This window comes from Manis pentadactyla, chromosome 14 (genome assembly GCF_030020395.1).
Source record: "Manis pentadactyla isolate mManPen7 chromosome 14, mManPen7.hap1, whole genome shotgun sequence".
NCBI lineage: Eukaryota > Metazoa > Chordata > Mammalia > Pholidota > Manidae > Manis > Manis pentadactyla.
The window spans coordinates 55078968-55101469 of NC_080032.1; the positions used below are offsets into that span (position 1 = coordinate 55078968).

General features: G+C 42.2%; 1 protein-coding gene across 3 annotated transcripts in view; it reads right to left on the minus strand.

Annotated features, from left to right (window-relative positions):
• The window catches only part of CPNE4 (copine 4), a 481705-nt gene that overhangs the window by 345742 nt on the left and 113461 nt on the right, over positions 1-22502 (minus strand). For 2 of the 3 annotated variants that reach the window (XM_057492042.1, XM_057492043.1), the window contains exons 1-3: positions 7935-8072; positions 4114-4220; positions 2180-2331 (exon numbers count right to left, since the gene is read on the minus strand). In XM_057492042.1, the coding sequence (XP_057348025.1) occupies positions 2180-2331; positions 4114-4189 (228 nt within the window). In that variant the 5' untranslated portion in view covers positions 4190-4220; positions 7935-8072. Of the gene's footprint in view, positions 1-2179; positions 2332-4113; positions 4221-7934; positions 8116-22502 lie in introns of those variants that run through there. The other variant, XM_036894782.2, reaches the window with a different exon arrangement.

Sequence of the window (22502 nt, forward strand, 5' to 3'; positions counted from 1 at the left end):
GCGCTCCAAAATCTTGCGACTACAGACTATCTACTGTTAAAAGAACATATGGGATGTGAACCATTCCCAGGAATATGTTGTTTTAATTTGTCTGATTTTTCTCAAACTATTCAAATTCAGTTAGACAATATCCATCATATCATTGATAAGTTTTCACAAATGCCTAGGGTGCCTAACTGGTGTTTTTGGTTTCACTGGAGATGGCTGGTAATTGTAGGTCTGCTTTGGTTATATAGCTGTATTCCTATTATGTTAATGTGTGTATGCAATTTAATTAGTAGCTTAAAACCTATACATGCTTATGTTACTCTACAAGAAGGTATGTCAACGAAATAATCAATCTTCCCATGTTTTCTTCCATCTGCTACTTCTATATCTTTTCTTCTTCCTTCCTAATTACAACCCTTAAGTAGAATTCATGCCTCATATCGAAATTACCGAGTATCATAATTCTTACAAGTGGTAAAGATACCTCAAGACAAATGCTGGGCATAGAAGCCACAGGACATAAATCTGCAATGAAGTAAAAAGCTAACCTTTTCAAACAATATTGCTTCTCTTTCACTTACCAACTTTACATTTCCCTGTATGACCCCGGAAGATGACTGGTTAGCCAGAGATGGGTAAGATTCCTCAAGGGAGGAACAACCTATGACAGGCACAGTCGCAGGGGGGCCATCAGGTGAGAAATTGGTGATCAACAGAGGTGAGGCTTAGAACCTCACTCCCCCTGTTTTGAGAGAAATCTTCTGCATCCGTGGATGTTTTGTTGCCCTTGTCTAGCTTGGATTAACACATAGTCTACAGGCACACATCTGATCATCTACATTTGCTCTCTTACAACACTAAACTATGTTTTCTACCTTTATCTTGCATCTACCTACCACTTCAGCATTTTATTTAAAAAAAAAATAATAATAATAATAAGGGAGAAATGTGGGATTCACATATAAATCAAGTATAAAAATCAAACAAATATTCATATTTGACCTGATTGTTTATAGTTCATAATGCGTGATCAAAACCGAAAGTTTCTGTGATGACTGCCCTTGCACTCTTCACCATGTAAGAACTTATTCACTATGTAAGAATTTGTTCACCATGTAAGAACTTGTTCGTTATGCTTCAGAAGATTGGAGACTGTTGAGAATAAGGCTTGGGGTTGATTAATGATTGTGCATTGAGTCCCCTATACAGAATTTTATTGTTGTTAACAACCATTTTATCAATAAATATGAGAGATGCCCTCTCAAAAAAAAAAAAGAATGTGTTAGGGGGGAGGTAGAAAGCAACATCAAAGTTTTCCCACTTGGGAGTTTGATGTGAAACCACAGTTGAAACTTTCTGAACAACTGCATAAAACTTGTTTTTATCATCCGTCAGGCTGGGTGTCAGCCACCAAGGCACTGCAAGTCAGCAAAGTGTGAACAGAAAATCTTTTCAAAAAAGAAACTTGTTGTGCTATGCAGAGGGAATGCTTTAATTGACTTAATTTTCATTTTTTAGCTCTTGTGTGTGTCCACAATTGCGAGGTTAACTATATTTTAGAGACTCAGCCCAGAGCCTGCAGGCATGCGCCCTAAGCTCAAACACCTGCAGGCTGTTCTGTCAGGACGAGTGAGTGGAACAGGCTCACGGTAGGAAGTAGAAGGACAGACTCATTCTCTGGGTCTGGGCAGCCGCTAACCATCTCCTAGTCACTGTTGCACAAGGATTAAAGGTGCCATGTTGACAGATTTTCGGGTTATTTAAAATAAACCAGAAATTTGGAGTTGTTTTGAAAAATTTTCCAGTCTTTAAGTTTTCCCAACCAGTGTAGCAAACTTGTTAGAACAGCATGAACATGTCTGGAGATGAGATGGAGGCCTCCAGCCCCAAGTTCACAACCTCTGAATAGATGGAGAGAGTATGGACTTTGGAATCTACCAGATTGCAGCCTTCCTACTTCCTAGTTGTGTGCTCTCGGGTAATTTATTAACTCTGTCCAGCCTGTTTCCTTACCTGGTTAATAAAGTCTGCCTTGCAGGTAGCTGGGAAGATTAAAAAGAATATGCATAAAGTGGCTAACACATAGCCGGTATCAACACATATAAATGGCTCCCTTATTTTAACATCATTCATACTGACTGACCTATTTTCATAAAATACTAGCACCTTGGAGCAACGGAAAGTTGATTACCTCACGTATGCGTGAAGCTGCTATTTTGGCCTTCATCCTCCTGGCTCCACACATAAAAGACTCACTGCTCTCCCAGGAGTGAAAGAAACTTGTCCACGAGCCTGTAACCAGGAAGGAATTGCTGGAAAAGCTCGCAGCCTTCAGCCCTGCACCTGGGTGGGTGGGAAGTGGGGAGAGAAGATGGGAAGTCACGGAGGGCTGGAAGAGTGGTTGGCTTGTAGACCCACCCTGCAGAAGGTAGGCTGGGCACCCCTGAAATGGCCCACTGTCACAAGGACTGACAGCTGTTTTTTCTTCTTTGGAATGAGAGCGCCTGACTTAAGCTTTGACTTGATGCCTCTGTTTACAGAGGGCTCTCTGCGCTAAGTGCGCAGGCAGAGCCACTGGGCTAGAGGATGGCCAGCTAACCCCCCGTGGTGTCAGAGCTCTTGGTTGACTTCAGTAACTACCCATGTGGACTACTTGTTTTTTTTATCTTTCTGAGAAAAAAGCTTTAAATTCCCACTCTCCTGTTTTAAATTCACCAAAAAAGAGTGAACCTGTGGAACCCTAGGCCCCCACCTTCAAATCCAGTACAGGCAGAACCCCAGGCCTGTGCACACTCTGTCTCTACCCATGACCTTGCTGTGTGGCCTGTCATGCTGTGTGATTTCCAGGTCCCCTTTTTCCAATGTTCCCTGACAGCTGTTGCTGAAGGTCATCATAATAAGATGCCCTTAATGACCATAATAGGAATCTTTGGGGCCGGTCCAACCACAACACTGGTAATTGGTAGGCTGAGATCTGCACAAAGTACATACCCACTGCACATTCAGGCAAAAGAAGAGACTTAAGTCAGGACCTTGTGCGGACCCCCTTTATCAGGGTCTCGTGACCCCCTGAGCCCCAGCACTCTGTCTCTAAGATAGCATGAGCTCTTCTACTGGACTCTGAGGTGCTCTAGGACACAAAACATGTCTTCTTCATGGTGTTCAGAACATGCTGGACTTAACTTCAGTGTCTGAGACAGCTTTTCATGGGGCTGGTGTGAGAAGCAAATGAAATAACTAAAGTAGATGGGCTTTGTGAATATGAAGTGCTATAGGAATGTATTATTATAAACAATAATAATCTTGCATTACAGTCTACTGATAATTGATATTAGATAAAACCACAGAAATTATTACTAACAATTATTAGTGTTACCAACAATACACCAAAGCACATGACTCATCCTAACAGGTTTCATATGGAATTGATCCAAGAGTGATTAGTCCTCAGAATTACTTAGAACCTCCTATGGAGGGACTCAGTAACTGTGTATTAAAATTATATGGGAAAATGGAAGTAAAGGATTGAAGCAGTTTTCAAGCAGTGTGGGGAATAATCTGGCTTTTTGCAATGAGAATAAGCACTCTGCCATTTACAGGATCTCTGCCAAGGACCACATGCTGTGAGCTTAGCTCTGTTTCATGGAGAACATACAGCATGCCCAGGGGACAGACATATGCTCCAGGTAAGGCCTCGTCTTTGAATCTCTGAGAGGTGTTAATTTTTCCCACTTGGTTATGATGTTCAGTTCCAAAAGTTAGTGAAGGACTGGAAGGCTGAAGGAATTTATTTCCACTCTTCATTGGGAAATGAAATGTGTTCTAAATCATCATTATGATTTATAAAATTAATAGCCAATGGTAACATTTTAACAAATTCCCTTTTCTCCCCAACCCAGCCAAATTCTGTAGCACAGCAAAGGGACTTTGGAACATGTAACTGTGCCATATCCTGTTGCCATTTTATTGCCAGGAGTGGGTGCAGGCGAGATCTTTAAAAATGGGTATGTTTCTAAATTCAGGAAATTAAATGCTAGGTCTGAAATCCTCAGTTTGGAATGCATTTCCAAGCTACAACTTTTCCTTGCTTTTTAACAGTTATGATAACGGCCATTAAAAACTTACTGCAAGTTTCACCCAACAAAAGGCCGTCACATCTCCATATTCTAGGAGGAAACAAGCCTCCTTTCTGTCTTCTCATTCCTCAGATGTGCATCCCAAACTCTGCTGGTCTGGAAAGAGCAACAGTCTGTTGTGCATTTCACAACAATTGGTTTCCACTATTTCAGATGCAGATTACTCCTCATTGACTCTTGATACTATTAACAACACAGAAGGTCAGATTGTAGGTCATTTTGAGTCTAAAAACCAGGCATACATTTTTATGATCCACTGTAGGGGTCAAATGTTCTCTCCCACTGCTAACAGCCTAGAGCCAATAAAAGAGAAACTGTTCTCTCCACATGGGTAGGCCATCTGCACGCGTACTTCCATCTACTGCTGTGGTGACCTGAGTCACTGTCCACCCGGGCATAACAGGGTTTCCCTGCTGCCATCCCATTACAGAAAGCACAGGCCAGCAATCCCAAATGATAAAAAAACAATGTCAATCTCCAGCCACATTTCCCCAAAAAAATTAAGTTGTAAAATTAATAGCCAATGGTAACATTTTAATAAATTCCCTTTTCTCTCCAACCCAGCCAAATTCTGTAGCACAGCAAAGGGACTTTGGAACAGTACCATCTATTTACATTTACCCTCGAATTAGTTAAAATTAAATAATGAAAAATTTCAGTTCCTCAGCTGCACCATGCACCTTTCAAGTGCTCAGCAGCTTCCTGCAGCAGTGACAGCCTTACTGGGCAGAAGGATGGAGAACATTCCTTCCCAGAGCCCAGCAGGATGGCATTCTCTCTGGAAGATGAGCTTACCTTGTGCTTCTTGCTTTCATCCCAATATACCCGCCCCCCACAACCTCTCCATTAAGCAAATGAGTTTAGCCTCTCAGTTTGTTGTTTTTTTCTTCACTTAGTGGATTACTAGGCTCCCCATAAAGAAAGCACTGCCTTAGCCAGTGTGAATTCTGGTCTGCAAGGCTTTCTCTCCATCCTGGGATTGCACATAACAGCCCCTCTGTAAAACCAGACACTCTGTAGCAGGCAGACTGGGAAATGCACACATCAGTACATCTTGCCCCAGTGCATTGGCCACGTTTGCTGTCCTTCACTGAACGTAGACAGTAGTAGCTACATGGTATAAACAGGCTGTCAGGTGCTTCGAACTTCAACATGAGACCACTTGCTCAATTTATACTGAAAAGTAGGTGTTAGCACTAAGTCAATGTGTCCTCCTTGATGACAGGGCGGATGGCTCCCAAGTGACCGTGGGTGGTCAGAGATTTGTAGGCTTAGCTCTGGAGGGCCTTCTCCAGCCTTTCCCTGCAGACCTTGCCAACTGGCTCCCATCAAGTCATTGAGAACAGCAGGAGGGGCCCGAGTGCCCTCATCTCCCTTTCAGCAAGCACTTCCAGCCTTTGGCTCCCACAGAGAGGCCCTCCTTCCATGGATCCAGCTTCTGCTAGGTGGCTGTCTGGTCCTGTACAACTGTCTCCTTCTTCTGTCCCTCCCACCCAGTGGCGTGGGGCTAAGTGTTTAACAACTGGCTTTCTGGAGGCCATGGTGCCCTGATTTGAAATGTTGGCCAACGTCTGTGGTAATAAGTACCCATAGCCAGGCTTGCAAAATTCCTGAATATTTACCAAGCAGAAGCCTCTACAGGCTGGCTTCTGCACACTAGTGTGCCATGCTAAGCAAAGTGGCAGATTCCTGTTGTGAATGTCTGGGCTCCCTCCTATCTCTAGGTGGTTTCTCAGCATTTCCAGCTCTCCTATTACCTGAATCAAATCCATTATTGGCTATTTTGCATGGGTTTTCCTGACTGTATTTGAATGTATATCGTTAAGCGTGTAAAATTAGAGAAGTGCTCCTCAGAGTGCCAGAATATGAAGCAGGCATATCAGTAAGCATGCTGAAGGTTCAGCTAAAGTTCCTATTTTTAAAGAGTAAGACATTTTGATGAAGGAAGCAGTGAATCAGTTTATCTTGTGGTACAAGTTTGTTTTTTCCTTAATCTTACTGTGCACTGGTAATAAAATGTTTATGACCCCATAGCTGTGAGCAGACCATACTTTGAGTAACACTGTAATAGGGCACTTTAGAAAAGCAATTAGGCAAATATGGATCACAAGCCCCAGAATTGTCCTATCCTTTGTCCAACTAGTTCCACTTTGACCACGGACCTCTCCTAGGAGTTCCATTAAACAGAAGGGAAAGCTTTACACACAAAGATATTCATTGCAGTTTAAAATAGAGAATTTTTGAAAGCAACTTCAAAGTGAAAAAAATGGAAAAATGATTAAATAAGTTCATTTAATGGGATATTATTCAGCTTTTAAAATAGGGATATTTTAGCAATATGGAAAAAATACTACTAAGTAATAAAATAAGGGAAGAAAATTTTACATGCATGGTAACAACCATGTAGGAATATGAATGCCAGAAGGAAGACATATATACAAGTAATAGTCAAATTATGTAGAGGGGTTATTAGGAGATGAATTTCTTTCCTCTAATTTTCAAAGAGTGACTTTTTAAATGTAGGCATTCCATTTATTTTTCCCAGATAAGAAAAGAAAAACAATAGAGCCCACCAACAAAGTCACGGAGACTATTTAGAACGAGAAAAAGACCTTATGCCATAAGAGATCTATAAGTGCTGTTTCATGCTCACAGCAGAAGCCCTGGGCAAGTCTGCAGTTAAATTAAGATCCCTAACTGCTCACCTGTCATTCATCCCTCCATGCGTGTTGCCTCCTCCCTGGAATTTCATTCTCTCACCAACCTCTATCAAACCTCCCTTTCAGAGAAGTTGCTTTTATCACCTGCATGTGAACAAATAAGCATGCTGCCTCCCAGGTCTGCCAGCCTTCTTGCAACTGTGCAGTGGACATTTTTACCCTTAGAAGAAGACCTCCCAGCTATTTGCAAACAAGGGGAGAAGTAGGGACAGTGTGAGGAGTTTGTTGCAAGGAGTTCAAAGCAGGTGGCTGTGTTCTCTTGGGTCCACTCTGCATGGCTTCATGTCCCATCCGGGGCCACTGTGTACCTAGCTCCCCTCGAGGTGGTGATAGCTGCGCGCGGCTCCTCCCTCTCCTGCTGTTCACCTCAGACCAGATCTAAAGACACATTGTTTACTTATATCACCCGCCCAGGAGCAAAAAAGTTAAATCAATCGATCAGTCAATCAATCATTCTTTAAAACCAGTCATCATCCAGTATGTTTCAACTTTTAAATCAATTAACAAAACCAAACTGCAGAACTCAACCTGCAATATCACCACACAAACAGCCAAACACAGCAGTGCACTGGGAAGTATAAACAGCAATAAAGAGCTCAGTCTTTGGTGCCTTGCCTGACTGCGTGGTGCAAATACTAGCTTTCCCATTCACAGGCTGAATGACCTTGGGCAAGTCCTTAACCTTTCTGTATGTTTCCTCCTAGCATTGTTGTGAAGACTAAATTAGTTATTCCACATAAAGTACTTAGAACAGTACCTGACACTGATAAGCACCCAGTAAAGTTTAGCTGATACTGTGTTCTCACACCAAAAATAAATGTTGTGTGAGGTGGCCTCTGCAGGGCTGTCCTCCCAGCTCTTCTCCAGGGGTCCCAAGTCCATGATGAGCACACAAATTAAGGGCAAATGTCAAAATATCCACAGCATTAAAGCAGCCACTTAAAAGCATCACAATGTAAACAGAAACATGGTCATAATCATTTCTCGAATCTTACATTCACCAAAATAAACCACCTGAAGACAGGAAATGAAAAGCTTTTTGAACCAATCCTCCAGCCATGCTTCTGCCCATTTCCTCGGACATGCCTACCTCGAACCACTGCCCATGGGACTGCATCTTGAGGATGACACAGGGGTCTGGTTTGGAAAGAGCATCTCTATCAGAAATGCCCTTGCACGCCACACGCAGCTCAACTTTGGTCAGGCAGGGGCTGTTAAAGATTCCCAGAGTATTGGCAGCCGACTCATAAATGTTGCTCATCTTCTTCATTCTGTTTATGACAAGAAAAAAAGAAAAGGATGTGCCAGTCAGCAGAATGTTTATCAAAGGAGAGGGCCTCCCAGCCATCCTTCAGGGACTTATTCCACACACAGTTTCAAATGTTGGATGTATTTAGTATCTCACCTTCCATTCCAGTGGTACTATTCCAGTGAAACAAACAACCCTCCCCCCACCAAAACAAAAGTCCCACAGATGCCAGTGCACTTGGCTAAAAACACCATTTTCCTATTTGATTTGCATATATTTACTTGGTAAAAATTTTTAGTCTGTGAAAGAAAATTAATGAATTAGTGCAATGGACTGCAAACTGTAATACAATTAGTTCTATATCAAGTGCACGACTTGTGTGAAATTTTACAGATTTATTGGTTAATCAATCACATTCCATGTTTGTAAGAGTCCCTAAAAATCCAGCCCTTCTTTTCCTTCTGTGTGATGGCACAGGGAAGTACTATCTTCCCTAAAGACACAGTCCATGACAGATGCCCCGAATCTGATATACTGCCCTGAATGCATAAGCACATTCTCCCCTCCCTCCCCTCCAGTGGCCACATCAGAATTCAGAATGAAAAGGGGGACAGAATGAGGAGACTGTGTGGAAGGAAAAGCTCACAGCCTCTGGCCCTCAGTTCAGGAAACAGCAGCCCCAGGCAACCACTGCAGAGCCCCTTCCGTCCCCACACAGTAGCCTCCTAACAGCCCTGCACCTGGAGCCCTGGGGCTACAGGCATCCCCCACAGCCCGCCAGTGCTCTCCTTCTCTGAGGAGGACGCCCCTGTAAGGACTAGGGAAGGCTCTCTCAGGAGTGAGACCCCATGTCCCTCTCATGGAACTCTGTGATCTTGGAGACTCCTTAGGAAAAGCAGCCATGGCTGTCCTTTCCCTCAGGAGGAACCGCACACAGCACGGGTGCCCTTTGGTGGGATTTCTTCACCCAGGAGTGAGGCTGAGCTCTCCCTCCCTTACCTCCCTCCGCAATGCTTCAGTGAATTTTCCCTTGGTGCCTGACACCGTACCAGAGCCAAGTCCACCATGCCGCCCTTTTCACACGGTGGTGGCTGCGCCTCAGCGCAAGAGCACACACACTCTTACACACCAGCTGGTCCTTCCGAACCTGGCTGCCAGCTGCATGTCAAAGCCAAGCCTTTTCCAATCTGAACCCCGCCCCCCCACCACAAGGCAGAGGGCATCAGAATTTCCTCCCAGTGCTCCTGCACAGCGCTCTCCATTCGGCTTTCCACTCTCCCCTCTGTCCCTCCCTCCATCCCTCTCTTCCCTCCTTCCTTCCTTTCACAGTCTAACTCTCTGGTGTCCTATTTATCTCATCATTGTGAGCTCAGGTTTTTCCTTATATATGCTGAAAGGAAATTGCACAGAAGGCCAAAAGCTTATGTACTAGAACAAGAGTGGACGAGCTGTGGGCTGTGTGCTCGCCATGTGTTCTGGTGAATAAAGTTTTATTGGGACACAAGTGTGCTCATTCACTTGCATATTGTGTGTTTGCTTTCACTGTGATTACGGAGTTGAGTAGTTCCAACAGAAACTCCGTGGCCTCTAGAGTCTAAAATATTTACTATCTGGCCCTCTTCAGAAAATGCTTTACAACCTCTGTACCAAAACACCAGGTTGAGCAAATATGTAGCTGGGCAGGAGCTGGAGATTCTGTCTGTGTGTGGTGGGATTGGTGGAAGTTGAGCATTGCTTTACCTTCACCATATTGAACATTGATAGGGACTTTGGGATATTTGTCTTTTTATTTTGTTTTTTTTTACATATGAGAAAATTCAAACTCAGAGAGAACTGGCATTATACCCATGTCACACAGTTATTCTAATGGCAGAGCTGGGGCTGGAATGCTAGTTTTTTATCTTCTAGGCAAATGCTATTTTTACAACATGTAAAACCTTTGGCTGGAGAATGGTTTGATTCTACCAAGGAACAGTGGGTACAGTTTTTATTTATTTCAACCTTGATTATTTCAACTCCCATACAGAATCATACTTTCCTTCTATTTTTAAGTAAATTTTATTCAGATATAGTAGATACATTAATCATAAATGCACAGCTCAATCAATTATGTTTCTCTATTTTTACAGGTTGTGAGTAGACCAGTTATTAGAGTAAGTAGCAAGAAGAGCACAGACAAAATGCAATGTATAAAAAAATGAGCAGACAGAGAAGACTAGCAGAAGATGGTTTTGTGTTTAGGCAGTGTTGGAAGTTGTTAAATTCTTTATCAACTTTTTGATAAAGGACAGCTTAGTTTTTAGTCAATGTCTTATCAAATTTTACCTTTTTGAATGTGTTAACCAGCTTCCTGGAATCCACATTTCTCTTGTGCAGTTCTGAGTGGCCTGTCCTGTCTTCAGGAGGCATTGCTATCTCTTCTAACTGCCGCATCCTTGCAGGCCCATGTCCAACCCCTATCTTTCTTTCTTCTTAAAGACTTAATTTTTGTATAGCAGTGTTTGGTTCACAGAAAAATTGAGAGCAAGGTACAGAGATTTCCCATATATCCCCTTCCCCCACGCATGCACAGCCTCGCCCATTATCAGTGTCCCCACCAGAGTGGGGCATTTGTCACGGCTGATGAACACGCTGACCACTATCATCATCTAAAGTCCCTAGTTTCCATCAGGGTTCACTCTTGGGGGTAATGGACATTCTAAGGGTTTGGACACGAGGTATAATGGACTAGGGACATAATGACATGTATCCACCATTATAGTGTGATACAGAGTGGTTTTCCTGCCTTAAAAATCCTCTTGCTAAGCCTGTTCATCCCTCCTTCCCTGCCAACCCTTGGTAGCAACTGATCTTTTCACTGTCTCCATAGCTGTGCCTTCCCCAGAACATCCCAGAGCGGCAACAATACAGTCTGCAGCCTTTCCAGATGGGCTCCTTTCATCCACCCACTTTCTAGACCCACTGACTCCTTCCTATAGCACATAAGCTTTTTCTTTAGAATGACACATCTTCTCTAATACCTACTCTTAATTGTGAAGTGTGATGGGAAAAAGACTGTAAGGAGACATACAGCTCCTTCCCCCTTCAAATCCTGGCTCCTTCATCACTAGCTATGTGACCTTGAGCAGGGTGTTTATCCTCTGTAATAGTAATCCCTGCCTTGAAGAATTGCTATGATAAGTAGATGAAATAATATATGTAAACTGATTAGCACAATGCCAGGTATATAATAGGTGCTTCAAAAGTAAATCTATTAATATTGTATTCACACTACTCTCAAGATTAAATAATTTATTCTCCTGCCGACTGAAACTTTCTTAGAATTCCCACTGTTACTTTAGGATCAAAGTTCTACCAGCCACCTTAAATGCATTCTGTCTTTACAACTCACAGAGCACCCCAAGCCACCAAGTGAGGATGCAGTGAGAAGTCTGAAACCCAGTGGAGGACCCCACCCAACCATGCCTGCACTCTGATCTGGGACTTCCAAACTGCAGACCTGTGAGAAACAAATGTCTGTTGTTTATAAGCACCCCCAGTCTTTGTTATAACAGCCCAAATGGACTTCCACTTGGGTTTGTCTAAAGGTTTGCAGATCCAGACAAGGGAGGAGAAAGGAGAGATGTGGTCCGGGCATCACCGGGTCACTTCACCACAGTGGTCAGTCTCTGATACACACATACATGAGCTCCTTTAGGTCAGGGACTTCTTATACTTTCCTGCATCTAAGTAGTGTCCATCTTGATACTACTTGTAGGCTGGTGATGAAAACAACATAAATCTTCAATTGTGAGGGGACAGGGTATATGAAATGAATGTGGAGATACTGAAGATAAAACTCCAAACCTGTCGCATTTATGCTCAGGGCCCTGGTTTACCCCCATGTCCACATGAACGCAAGCCCTGACCAGATGTCCCGGAGCTCCTGAGCTCCTGCAGCTGCCCAGAGATAACAGCCATCCTGACCTTGACTTTGGACACTGTGCCTGGGCTAGTGAAGTCACATTGTTTGGCTCTGGCCCAGCCGAAGCTCACTGCTGAAAGGTGATCACATAATACAGCTCAGTCAGGGAGTGATCAGCTATATCAAACCCTGATAAGTAGAGTAAACAAGTAATTTCACACTCGGGTAGAAAACAGGATTAATATAGCCAGATTATCAATACCTTTTCCAAGGCCTATTTAAATCCTCTTTGTTGCCTTTCATACAATACCCTGGTTTTGCAGAGACTAATGTCTGCTGAGAATTATCGTGATGAAAGTTGACGTTTGGCCAGTTTTAGAAGCAAATTGTAATTGTTCTTTCATTCAGATAATTTAAGTTATAAAAAACCACCACTTCAGCATATCCAGTCTCTAACAGGACAAACTGATCCTCAAATTTAATTAGCTTCTGAGTGAGCTGCAAACAACGGCAAAACAGTAGAGAGGCTCAAGAGGGAAGAGAATCAGTTTTGAGTTTCACAAGGGACCCAGCTGAGCAGAGCTTATCTTAAAACTGTTAAGAATAAGTGCATAATCACAATTAGCACACATATAATGTGGAGGGTGGGCACGGGAAGGGCTGTACAACACAGAGAAGACAAGTAGTGATTCTATAGCATCTTACTATGCTGATGCACAGTGACTGTAATGGGGTATGTCGTGGGGACTTGATGATGGGGGGAGTCTAGTAACCGTAATGTTGCTCATGTAATTTTAGATTGATGATACCAAAATAAAAAAAAAAGTGCATAATCACTCTTCTGCTTGCTTTGGCATTATTTGGCCTCTTTAAATGTCACAGCACATCCAGGGAAGGCTGGTTTCTACCACACATCATTCCACTTCCAGTCAAGATGTATGCATGGCATCTGCTGGGTGCCCCCTGCTGAGCGGGAGGCTGGAGTCACTGAGTATCCATTCATTCAAGGGCAGATAAGCCAGGAGTCATTCCTGGTTTGACTAGGACTTGCCAATTTATTTAGCTATTCAACATTCCTGGATCTACTTTTAGACCAAGAATAAATCTACTCTTAAGTGGCAAGCATTGTGCTGACACGGTAAAGGATGGAGAAAAATGAGAGTCCATCTGCCTAAAGATTATTGTATTCTGGAGCTTCTCAGACTTCCACATGGTCATGGATTGCCTGGCACCTTGTTAAAATGCAGCTCCTGTTTCATGAGTTTGATTTAGGGCCTGAGATTCTGCCTCTGGGTGCATTGATCCTGCTGGCCTGTGGACTACACTTTGAGTAGCAAGGTTGTTGAGTATAAATTAGGCATCTATAAAATAAGGCAAACAACCCCAGAGGCTCTTTATTCTTAAGATTAGACTCTCATAAAAGATATACGAACTGTGCCAGAATAAGAGTGTGGTCACGCATCAGAATATTAGATACCAACCCAAGCTCTACTCTTCATTTGCTGTGTGACTCTGGGCAAGTTACCTGAATCATCTGTGCCTCAGTTTTACCATATGTAAAATGGGAATAATAATAGCTTACCTTTTAGAGTTTTCCTGACCCACTTGGCCCCCATGAATGTCAGATGCAACTGCCCCTCAGCCATAAAGCCAAGACTCTTCAACCATTGTGGAAAGCAATATGCAGGTTCCTCAAAAAACTAAAAATAGAAATAACATTTGACCCGGGAATCCCACTCCTAGGAATTTACCCAAAGAAAACAAGCTCTCAGATTCAGAAGAACATATGGACCCCTGTGTTTATTGCAGCACTATTTACAATAGCCCAGATAATGGAAGCAACCTAAGTGTCCATCAGTAGATGAATGGATAAAGAAGAGGTGGTACATATACACAATGGAATACTATTTAGCCATAAGAAAGAAACAAATCCTACCATTTGCAAAAACATGGAAGGAGCTGGAGAATATTATACTCAGTGCAATAAGCCAGGCAGAGAAAGACAAGTGCCAAATGATTTCCCTCATTTGTGGAGTATAACAACAAAGCAAAACTGAAGGAACAAAACAGCAGTAAACTCACAGACTCCAAGAAGGGACTAGCAGTTACCAAAGGGGAGGGGTGTGGGAGGGAGGGTGGGGAGGGAGGGAGAGGGGGATTGAGGGGTATTATGTTTAGTACACATGGTGTGAGGGGTCACAGGGAAAACAGTATAGCACAGAGGTGGCAAATAGTAAATCTGTGGCATCTTACTACACTGATGGACAGTGACTGCAATGGGGTATGGGTGGGGACTTGATAATATAGGTAAATGTAGTAACCACATTGTTTTTTCATGTGAAACCTCCATAAAAGTGTATATCAATAATACCCTAATAAAAAATTATAAAATAAATAAACAAATAAAGCTGAGACTCAAAGTCATAGCTGCTAAGTGACAGAGCCAGGAGGAGGCCTGGGTCTAATGGGCTCCCAAACCTTTGCTTATGACCATTTCTTATATGATGCTTAACATTCTTAATTTGCTTTACAATTACTTTCTTTCCAGATGATTCAAAGGCAAACTTCAACTCTGTTCCCATCTTAACAGATCTCCAAGGCATGGTGTGTGCATTAATGACACTGTGCTCTAGACGATTCTAAAAACTCACTTTTCTTTTTTCCCTAATTTCCAGGCAGCTCAGGGGTTTTTTTTTTGGAACTCTGGTTATGACAGTATCCTCTTCAGGAAGTTGAAGGGCCTGGGAGCTAAGCGTCCCTACTCTGATGATTCCAGCACTGGGCACTGATGACCTGTAGACGGTGGAGCTGAGGCCCCCACCAGCCCAGGAATAAAACCAGGCAAGCCCCAAAGGCCATGGTTCTGGCAGGTGACTTTCCTGACCGGCGGGGCAAGTACAGGAATGTTTCCTAGCATGTCCTATGCCAAATCACTCGAGTGCAGTCAATTATTATTTCAGTGATCCCCTGAGCTTTCCAATCTAAGACAACAGGGAGGCCAGATGAGCAGATGCAGTGGTGACCCCACTCCCTGAGACATGCTTGCTTTCTCAAGGAGTCAGATAGATCCATGTTTCAGGAACATCTGGGCTCACATTTCTGTCTCTAACAGTGAGTCGTGATGAGATTTTTCTAGAAAGCAATTATGTCCAAAGCATCATATTTATACTCAAATGTCACCCATTTTTAGGAGAACTGGATGTATAAATTTAACTAGAAAACTATAAAGGCTGATAGAAACTTTCAAAAGTAAAACTTGAACAAAACATCAAAGGAAATTGTATGAATGACTACCTCCTCTCCATCACAGCCCCTCCTTTTCCTACCACAAAGAGCAAATTTAGATGATGTTTTTATTATTTTGGCACTGAGATAATTTCCTTCTGTTTCTCAGGCAACTAAGTTTACCAGCAGAAAGATCAAATCCCAGTCTTCTTTTGTTCAGTTATTTTTCCCTTTTTAATATAATCACAGGCTGGATTCTTCCACTAATGTCATGCTAACAGGAAGCTGGGTGCTCACAAATGGGTATTGTGCGGTCTCGTACACGTGGCTACTTTTAAAAGAACAAAGGAGCAAGAGAAACAAGACACCACATGAACTGGGAGCCAGTTGCCTTAAGGAGGCGTGATACCCCACCACTCACGCCGCCTGTGTGCTTTTACACAGAGGCACCCGGGGCTCACCTCTGATTTAATGACATCCTGGCATTAACGTGCTTTTGCTTAGTTGGCAGGGGACAACATGTTTTGGGAAAGAGGAGATGAGGAAGTGCAAGAGAAAATACCTCTTATGAACACATCTCTCAGTGCTGCCCAGGAAAAATATGTGATGATGAAAATGGCCAGTATCCATGCTTCCAATACCTGGATTCTTCCACTAATCCACAGCAGCTACTGAGCCTTTCAACTGTGGTTAGTGCAACCAAGGAAATGAAATTTTGATTTTATTTCACCCTAACTGAAATTTAAATAGCCACTTGGGATGGGTGGCTATGATAATCAGCATGTCTGAACATACCATATTAGATTCCTATCCATAGTTTTATTTTTCCTTTGTTTCTTCTGAAGTCTAAAGTTGAATGGTGTTGCCAATGAATATGTCTAGGACCTCACCTCAAAGCAATTTCTCTCTCATAACAGACATCTAGCCCCCCACTTTTTGATGGGAATGAACAGAACTTAATGGGTCTGACTTTGCTCATCAGCTTTTCCTCACCTGCCAGCACCAGTCAGTCGGTGGGGACTCCGTGCCATGCTCCGTGGAGCCAGACAGCAGGAGAAGCATGCATGCAGGGTCAAGAAGCAGCGCAGGGCTGACTTCTCTGGTACTAGGAGAGCCCCTAAGGGAAATACTGGAGCGAGGCTCTCCTTAGAATTTCCTTCCAACTTGGTATCCCCTTCAAGCCCAATGAGTAATGACGCTGCTACTGAAGGTTTAACAATGGCAGAACATAAGCTTTGTGGCACATGGCCTTGCTGGAGGACAGCACGTCTGCCTCAGAGACGGGGCATATGACCGGCCCTCCCAGACGCACACTCGGAGGCAGAGGAAAGCCAGAGAAGGTGTGAGGGCGTGGGACTTGCACACCGTGTATGTGTCAGCTGAGAGTTCTGTGGACTTCCAGTACTTACCAACTATGAGAATTTGGACCCAGGCCCCAGTGTGAGCAGACAGACCAGATAAAAAGTGTCAATACAAAATAATAGCAAGAGTGACTCCAATGAGAACAGCTGTTTGGGGACACTTCTGTGTCCAGAATTACACTTAGTGTTATACTATCCAGTTATACTATCACAATTAATCGTTTCAAAAGTTATGAAAGGTAATTTGATATTATTTCAATTTTATAGAAGAGAATACTGATATTGGAAAAAGCAAAGTCAATGGGTAGATGGCATAACTGAAAAATGGAGGAGGAAGGATTTGATCAGATTTTTAAAACTCCAACTGTCGATGATGTTCTGTGATGTGATTCTGCTTCCCTTTGCACATCTTAAGGCCTCTGTCCAGTTTCTAGCTCTGTGTGAATGCCTGAACACTGGCAGTCCCCCACTGTCACATCTCATTCATTTATTCATAAAATATTCATTGAACACTTCAAGTCTGTGCTGGGAACCATGCTGGGAACTGAGAGATACAAAGATGAAAAGACAGGGTCACTATCTTCAAGGGGCTCACAGGCAAAGGGGAAATAGCCAGATTAGGAAATATTTATAACAGATTAATTTAGCCTGCTATACCTTCTGCCATATTTCCATCAAAATGGAGCTAGGGAGAACTCAGAAACTGTCAATAGCACTAGAAAGGAAAAATCGTCCAGGTGGAATTTCCTCTGGCTGTGTTCTACAGAGCCATGTATTGTGTAACTATTGCTCTGTTGTATGAGGTACTAATATATATTCTCAAAAGAAATAAATGGTAGATGTGACAATGTAAAGTAGGTTTCTTTACATCAGGAAGTTTCAATCATTAGTATGTGGATGTGAATAGTACGCTTTGTGAATCTCCAAAGAGAAGGCATCATGTATAATGTTTTCCACTTATTTTGGGTTATTAAACATTAAACTTCGTAAATTTTCTAAAATTGAACATTTTAGAAGAAATTTTATGGGATACATTTGAAGATAAATGATCAGCAAAAAAAAGAACAAGAATAAACTTTGAGAAAATGGTAGAGGTTAAAAGGCAACCAGAAGAGGTATACTGCATCTGAGGATATTTCACTTCCATGGAAAGTATAACTGGGGGCTGAGACACGCCTGTGCTGAGAGGCAGTGCAGTGTGGAAGGTGCTCTTTCATGCACCACATAGAAGAGGGGACTCTGAGCTCCTGGCTGGGATGGAGAGCCCCAGCCTCAGTCTGGCCAATCTACCCTAGGTAAGTACCTGCTGGGCTTGCCAGATTGGACCAGGTAGTAGATATCAAGGTGACCTTCAGACATTCAACTGATTGGGAGGGGAAGTTGGCACCACTTGGATAATGAGTAGGGTTAATGACACTCCACTGAGCCCATCCACCAGTAATGTCAGGCTGGATGGATTTCCTCCCAACCCTGAACAAGTAATCAGAAAATAACAACAATAACGCCAACATGTGACCTAAGAAAAACATGGTGATAACTAACCTGTGGTCATTCACATGACAGAATGCTATATGTATGCCTTGAGAGATACACACCAGCATGGATAAATCTCCTAAACATAATTTTGAACAATATAAGCCTGACACAAAAGAGTATGCACTGTATGGCCCAAATTGTATCAGGTTCAAAGAAGGCCAAAATTAATTACAATAACAGAGTCACAATGCTGTTCACTTTCTGTGGGGGCAAGGATGAGAGGGGTACAAAAGAGCCTTCTGGGGTGCAGAAATATTCTATACCTTGATTTGGAACTTATACATTCATGATGTGAACTTTTCTGTATATTTGCTGCACTTGGATAAAATTTTGCTTAAAAATAAATAATAGGTGGTATTAAGAAGGACAATATACCTAATATGTAAGTATTCACAAATAAGTTAAACATCCTTACCAAAGGACTGAAAACCTTAGATTATCTTTGAAATCTAGATGATAGTTATAAACCAAACTATAATGAATAAATGAACAGATGATTGTGTGAATATGTGAATACACAGATAAAGATAAACAAATTCCAGTTAAAAGGAAATAGGGATGGTTATAGTAATATGAGACAAAGAGAATCATTTCTCACATTTCCCCCAACCTAGATCCATTATAATTTACGCCTCATTGCAATCAGCAGGTACAAGGTGCTCACGAGTGTTTGCCAAATTGTTCAACTCAAGTTTGATCCAGTCACTCCCTTGCCCAAATCCTTCCGTGGCACTTAATTCTGCAGACCAGAGTCCTCACTTCTCCAGAGTCACTGCCTGACCTTTCCTGCATTTGTTCATCATGCCCACTCTTCTCCTGTCACTTTAAGTCATTCTATTCTCATTACTCTTGCTCACACTTCCAAGGCTTTCTTGCTCAGGAATTATATTACTTCTGTCAGTTGAAAAACTTGTACTCATTTGTGCCTCCTTCATGGCCCCAACTTTTCTGCTGATGAAATTTCCATGACCACCCCTGTGCCCATTGGTCCCTCCTTAATTTGTGCTCCTGTCATCCCCTCACATCAACCATCATATACATGTTGTAACTATAAGCTTCCATGTCTAGAATGCTCTGGTGAGTAGAGACTAAGGATTGTTCAGCAACAGCTGAAAGGATGTGCGGGCAGGCAGGGGTGCCTCCTAAACTGGCTGATGGTGGGTGTGGGGCACTTGAACATCTGTGGCTCCAGGAGCTGCAAAAGAAAAGGCCCCCAGATCCAGAAACAGGGCTGAGGCAGCCAGCCAGGCCTTCAGAATGCTGGGGACTTACAAATAAAACAAGTATGACCGAGCCCATCATCTTGGAACCAAACGCCGCACCAGCATAAGACTACAAGCATTCTATCCAGGTGAGCTTCTCGTCCTCCCTCCCACTTCCCACTGATACCGCCTCAAACACAGATGCACAAGTGCATGGAGGAAGCAAAAGAAGCCCGTTGAGCATGTGGTGTTCTCAGTGGGGTTGGATGACCAGGAGCCAACCCAGCACAGAGAGCAGAGGCTTCTTGCTCACGCCTCATGCACTGTCATCACTGCCCCCTCACAGCTGATTCTCTGCGTCATGCCAAAGGGCAAGGATTCCAAGAGTAATGCTTTTGCCTCTTCATCTCAGAAACCTGATTCTCCAGGAAAAAATAATGTCACTCCTGGAAAAGAGCACCAGTACATTCCTAATCCTACCACCAACTGGACTACAACCGTCAAGCATATTCCTTAATCCTCAGATCCTCCAGACTCCAGTCTTTGTCTATTTCACTGAAAATAAAAGCCTGGGAGACAAAGTAAATTCTTACAATCACAGACCACCCCTAAGATCCTTTCAGCGCTAAGATCCCTAAAACTCAATGTGAAAAATAATTATTGAGCAAGTAAATATTGAGATGTGGTCACAGCCTTTGAAGAACTTTCAGTATATCTGAGTAGATGAAATATTTTGTTCATGAAGTCACTATGGCATGATATTTAAATATGTATATTTATTAGTCAGACATCCTGGTTTATATCCTGAGTCTGCAAATTACTAATTCTATAACTATAGGCAAGATGTATTTTGGTTTCCTCATCTGGAAAAACGGAACTAATAATTGGATCTACCTTAGCATGGTTGTGAGGATTCAGGGTGTACCAACGCATATATAGAGCACAGAGTTAAGGACTAAATAATTGTTATGTTACCAATGTTCATGTAAAAAGTATTTCTGTGAGTATTATGTGATGATTGCTGAAATAATTAGCAAATACAAGGTAAGTAATGATAATAACCCAGAAAAGATAGAGATACTTTGTTCCAAAGTATAGTGAAAAGAAAAGAAAGGCAATATTTATCAAACAGCCTTCTTTATGCCACAATTGGTAGTAGGTGCTCTACACTGGACCATCACTACATTAACTGTAAGATGGAAGACACAGGTCTTGAGCTCAGCCCAAAAGCCTGGTCTGAATTTGAAGAGGCTAAGAAACGAAGAAAGGAAATGCCAGTTTGTACGTCCAGTCACTTAAATATCGCACACACACAAACAGCACTCTGTATCTGGAGGTCATGAGATGCTCCGATGGACAAGAACATCACCTGGGTGGGCACGAAGAGAGCTGAATGTGTGTCTTGGCTCTGACATTTCCCAGTTATAACATAACTTCTCTAAGCCTCAGTAGTCTTATTCTGAAAAAGAAGATAATAAGAGCTACCTCCCAGAGCTATTGTGAGGATTAGAGGAGATAAACATAAAAGAAATAAATACAATAACCAATACAATAACCTCTCTAAGCATGTTATTTCCATTTCCATTTACAGAATACATTCCATGCCCAGAATATGGCAAATGCCCAAATGTTCCCCACTCTCAAATTTTAGATCACTATGATTGAATCATATGATAAATGAAGACTCCAAACTAAAAGTCACTTCATGTTAAGTTATTCATATATTTTGGCTTGGGTCAAAAATTTTAGAACAAATAAGTTCAGTTATAGTTCACTGGACATGTGGTAAGTGCTGTAAAGAAATTAGATTTGAGGGAGTTAAAAAATCGAACTTCATTCTTATTTGAAAGTCAGAGTTTAGTTTAACTAAAAACGTTGCCATAAATAACTTTTGCTGTACCACAGTCCTCTTTCACACCAATAGTAGGACCAAAGAAGCAGAGGTAAAAATGTGTATGCATGTGTGCATGTGTGTGTGAGACAGTATGTGTAAAAATCTCCCAAACATTCCACTTGCTCCCTTCACACTCCTGCAGTGAGGCAGAGCCCTGTGACAGTTCTGAGCAGGAGGTGGTCTTAGGAAGAGCCCAGGCATGTCTTCTAGTTGGCCTTCCCCTTGCCATGTGACTGACCAGAGAAGCGTTTTACCGAGATCATGGAGTGACAATATCAAAGCATCTGGAGTCACTGAGTCACCATTGGAAATAGTAGCCATTGAGGTCCTGTAAGTGAGCTATAAACCTGTGATACTTTAGGCATTGGCATCTGGGTTGGCTTGTTACTGCAGTGTCATCTGACCTACCCTGATCATACAATGTCCTATCAATTTCTTTTCTTGACTCAAACAGAAGGTATGTGTGTGATGGGGTACAAGCGGAAGAGATTGAGATAAGTGTGAGAGGGTGTGTACTATGTGAGAAAAGTGTCACTATGTGGGAAGGTAATTTTGCTGCTCTGATTGCTAGACCCACCGCCCCCTAGACTCAGGGAAGGCTCTTCTAGAGTAACTCATCTGTGCTGCTGGCCTGAGTGCTCCATCAGGACTATGCCTAGAACGGCTTGGAGGTAGAAGGGGCCCTTGAAATCTAATTGTTACTTTTCACTAATTCCTCCCTCAAATTCCTCTTGGATCTTGCTTTTGCTTTTCTCTATTACCAGCATTAAGAGCTAACAACCCAGAATCGCAGAGACACCATCCATTGTCTATGACTTCTCCAGGAACAATTAATTTTCCACTCATGAGTTTTATCTCATATGCCTTACACAAGAGCCAAATATTTCTTTAAATCTGACTTAGAGTTTGCTTTTACATAACATTTTACAGAAATCAAAGAAATTCAAGTTCATGATTTAAAACAGAAACAAGAAGGCACAAGGGTACAAAAACCATTTATAGTTTTACTGCCCAAAGTAAAAAGAACTGTTATTATTTTGATATATTTTATTACAAACTTTTTAATGTTTATAAACTTTAAGCGAGTCAGAATCCATATATAGCTTTTGTAGTGCATTTTAACCTTTGGCATATCAAAAAGCTAGTCCCACTGTCATCAATTTTTATAAACTAATATGAATTTTAATAACTAATATTCCATTATATTGACTTATTAAACTTATTAACCAATCTCTTTTCCTTGTACTTTTAAATTGTCCCCAGAGTGCTATTATTAAAAATATTCTA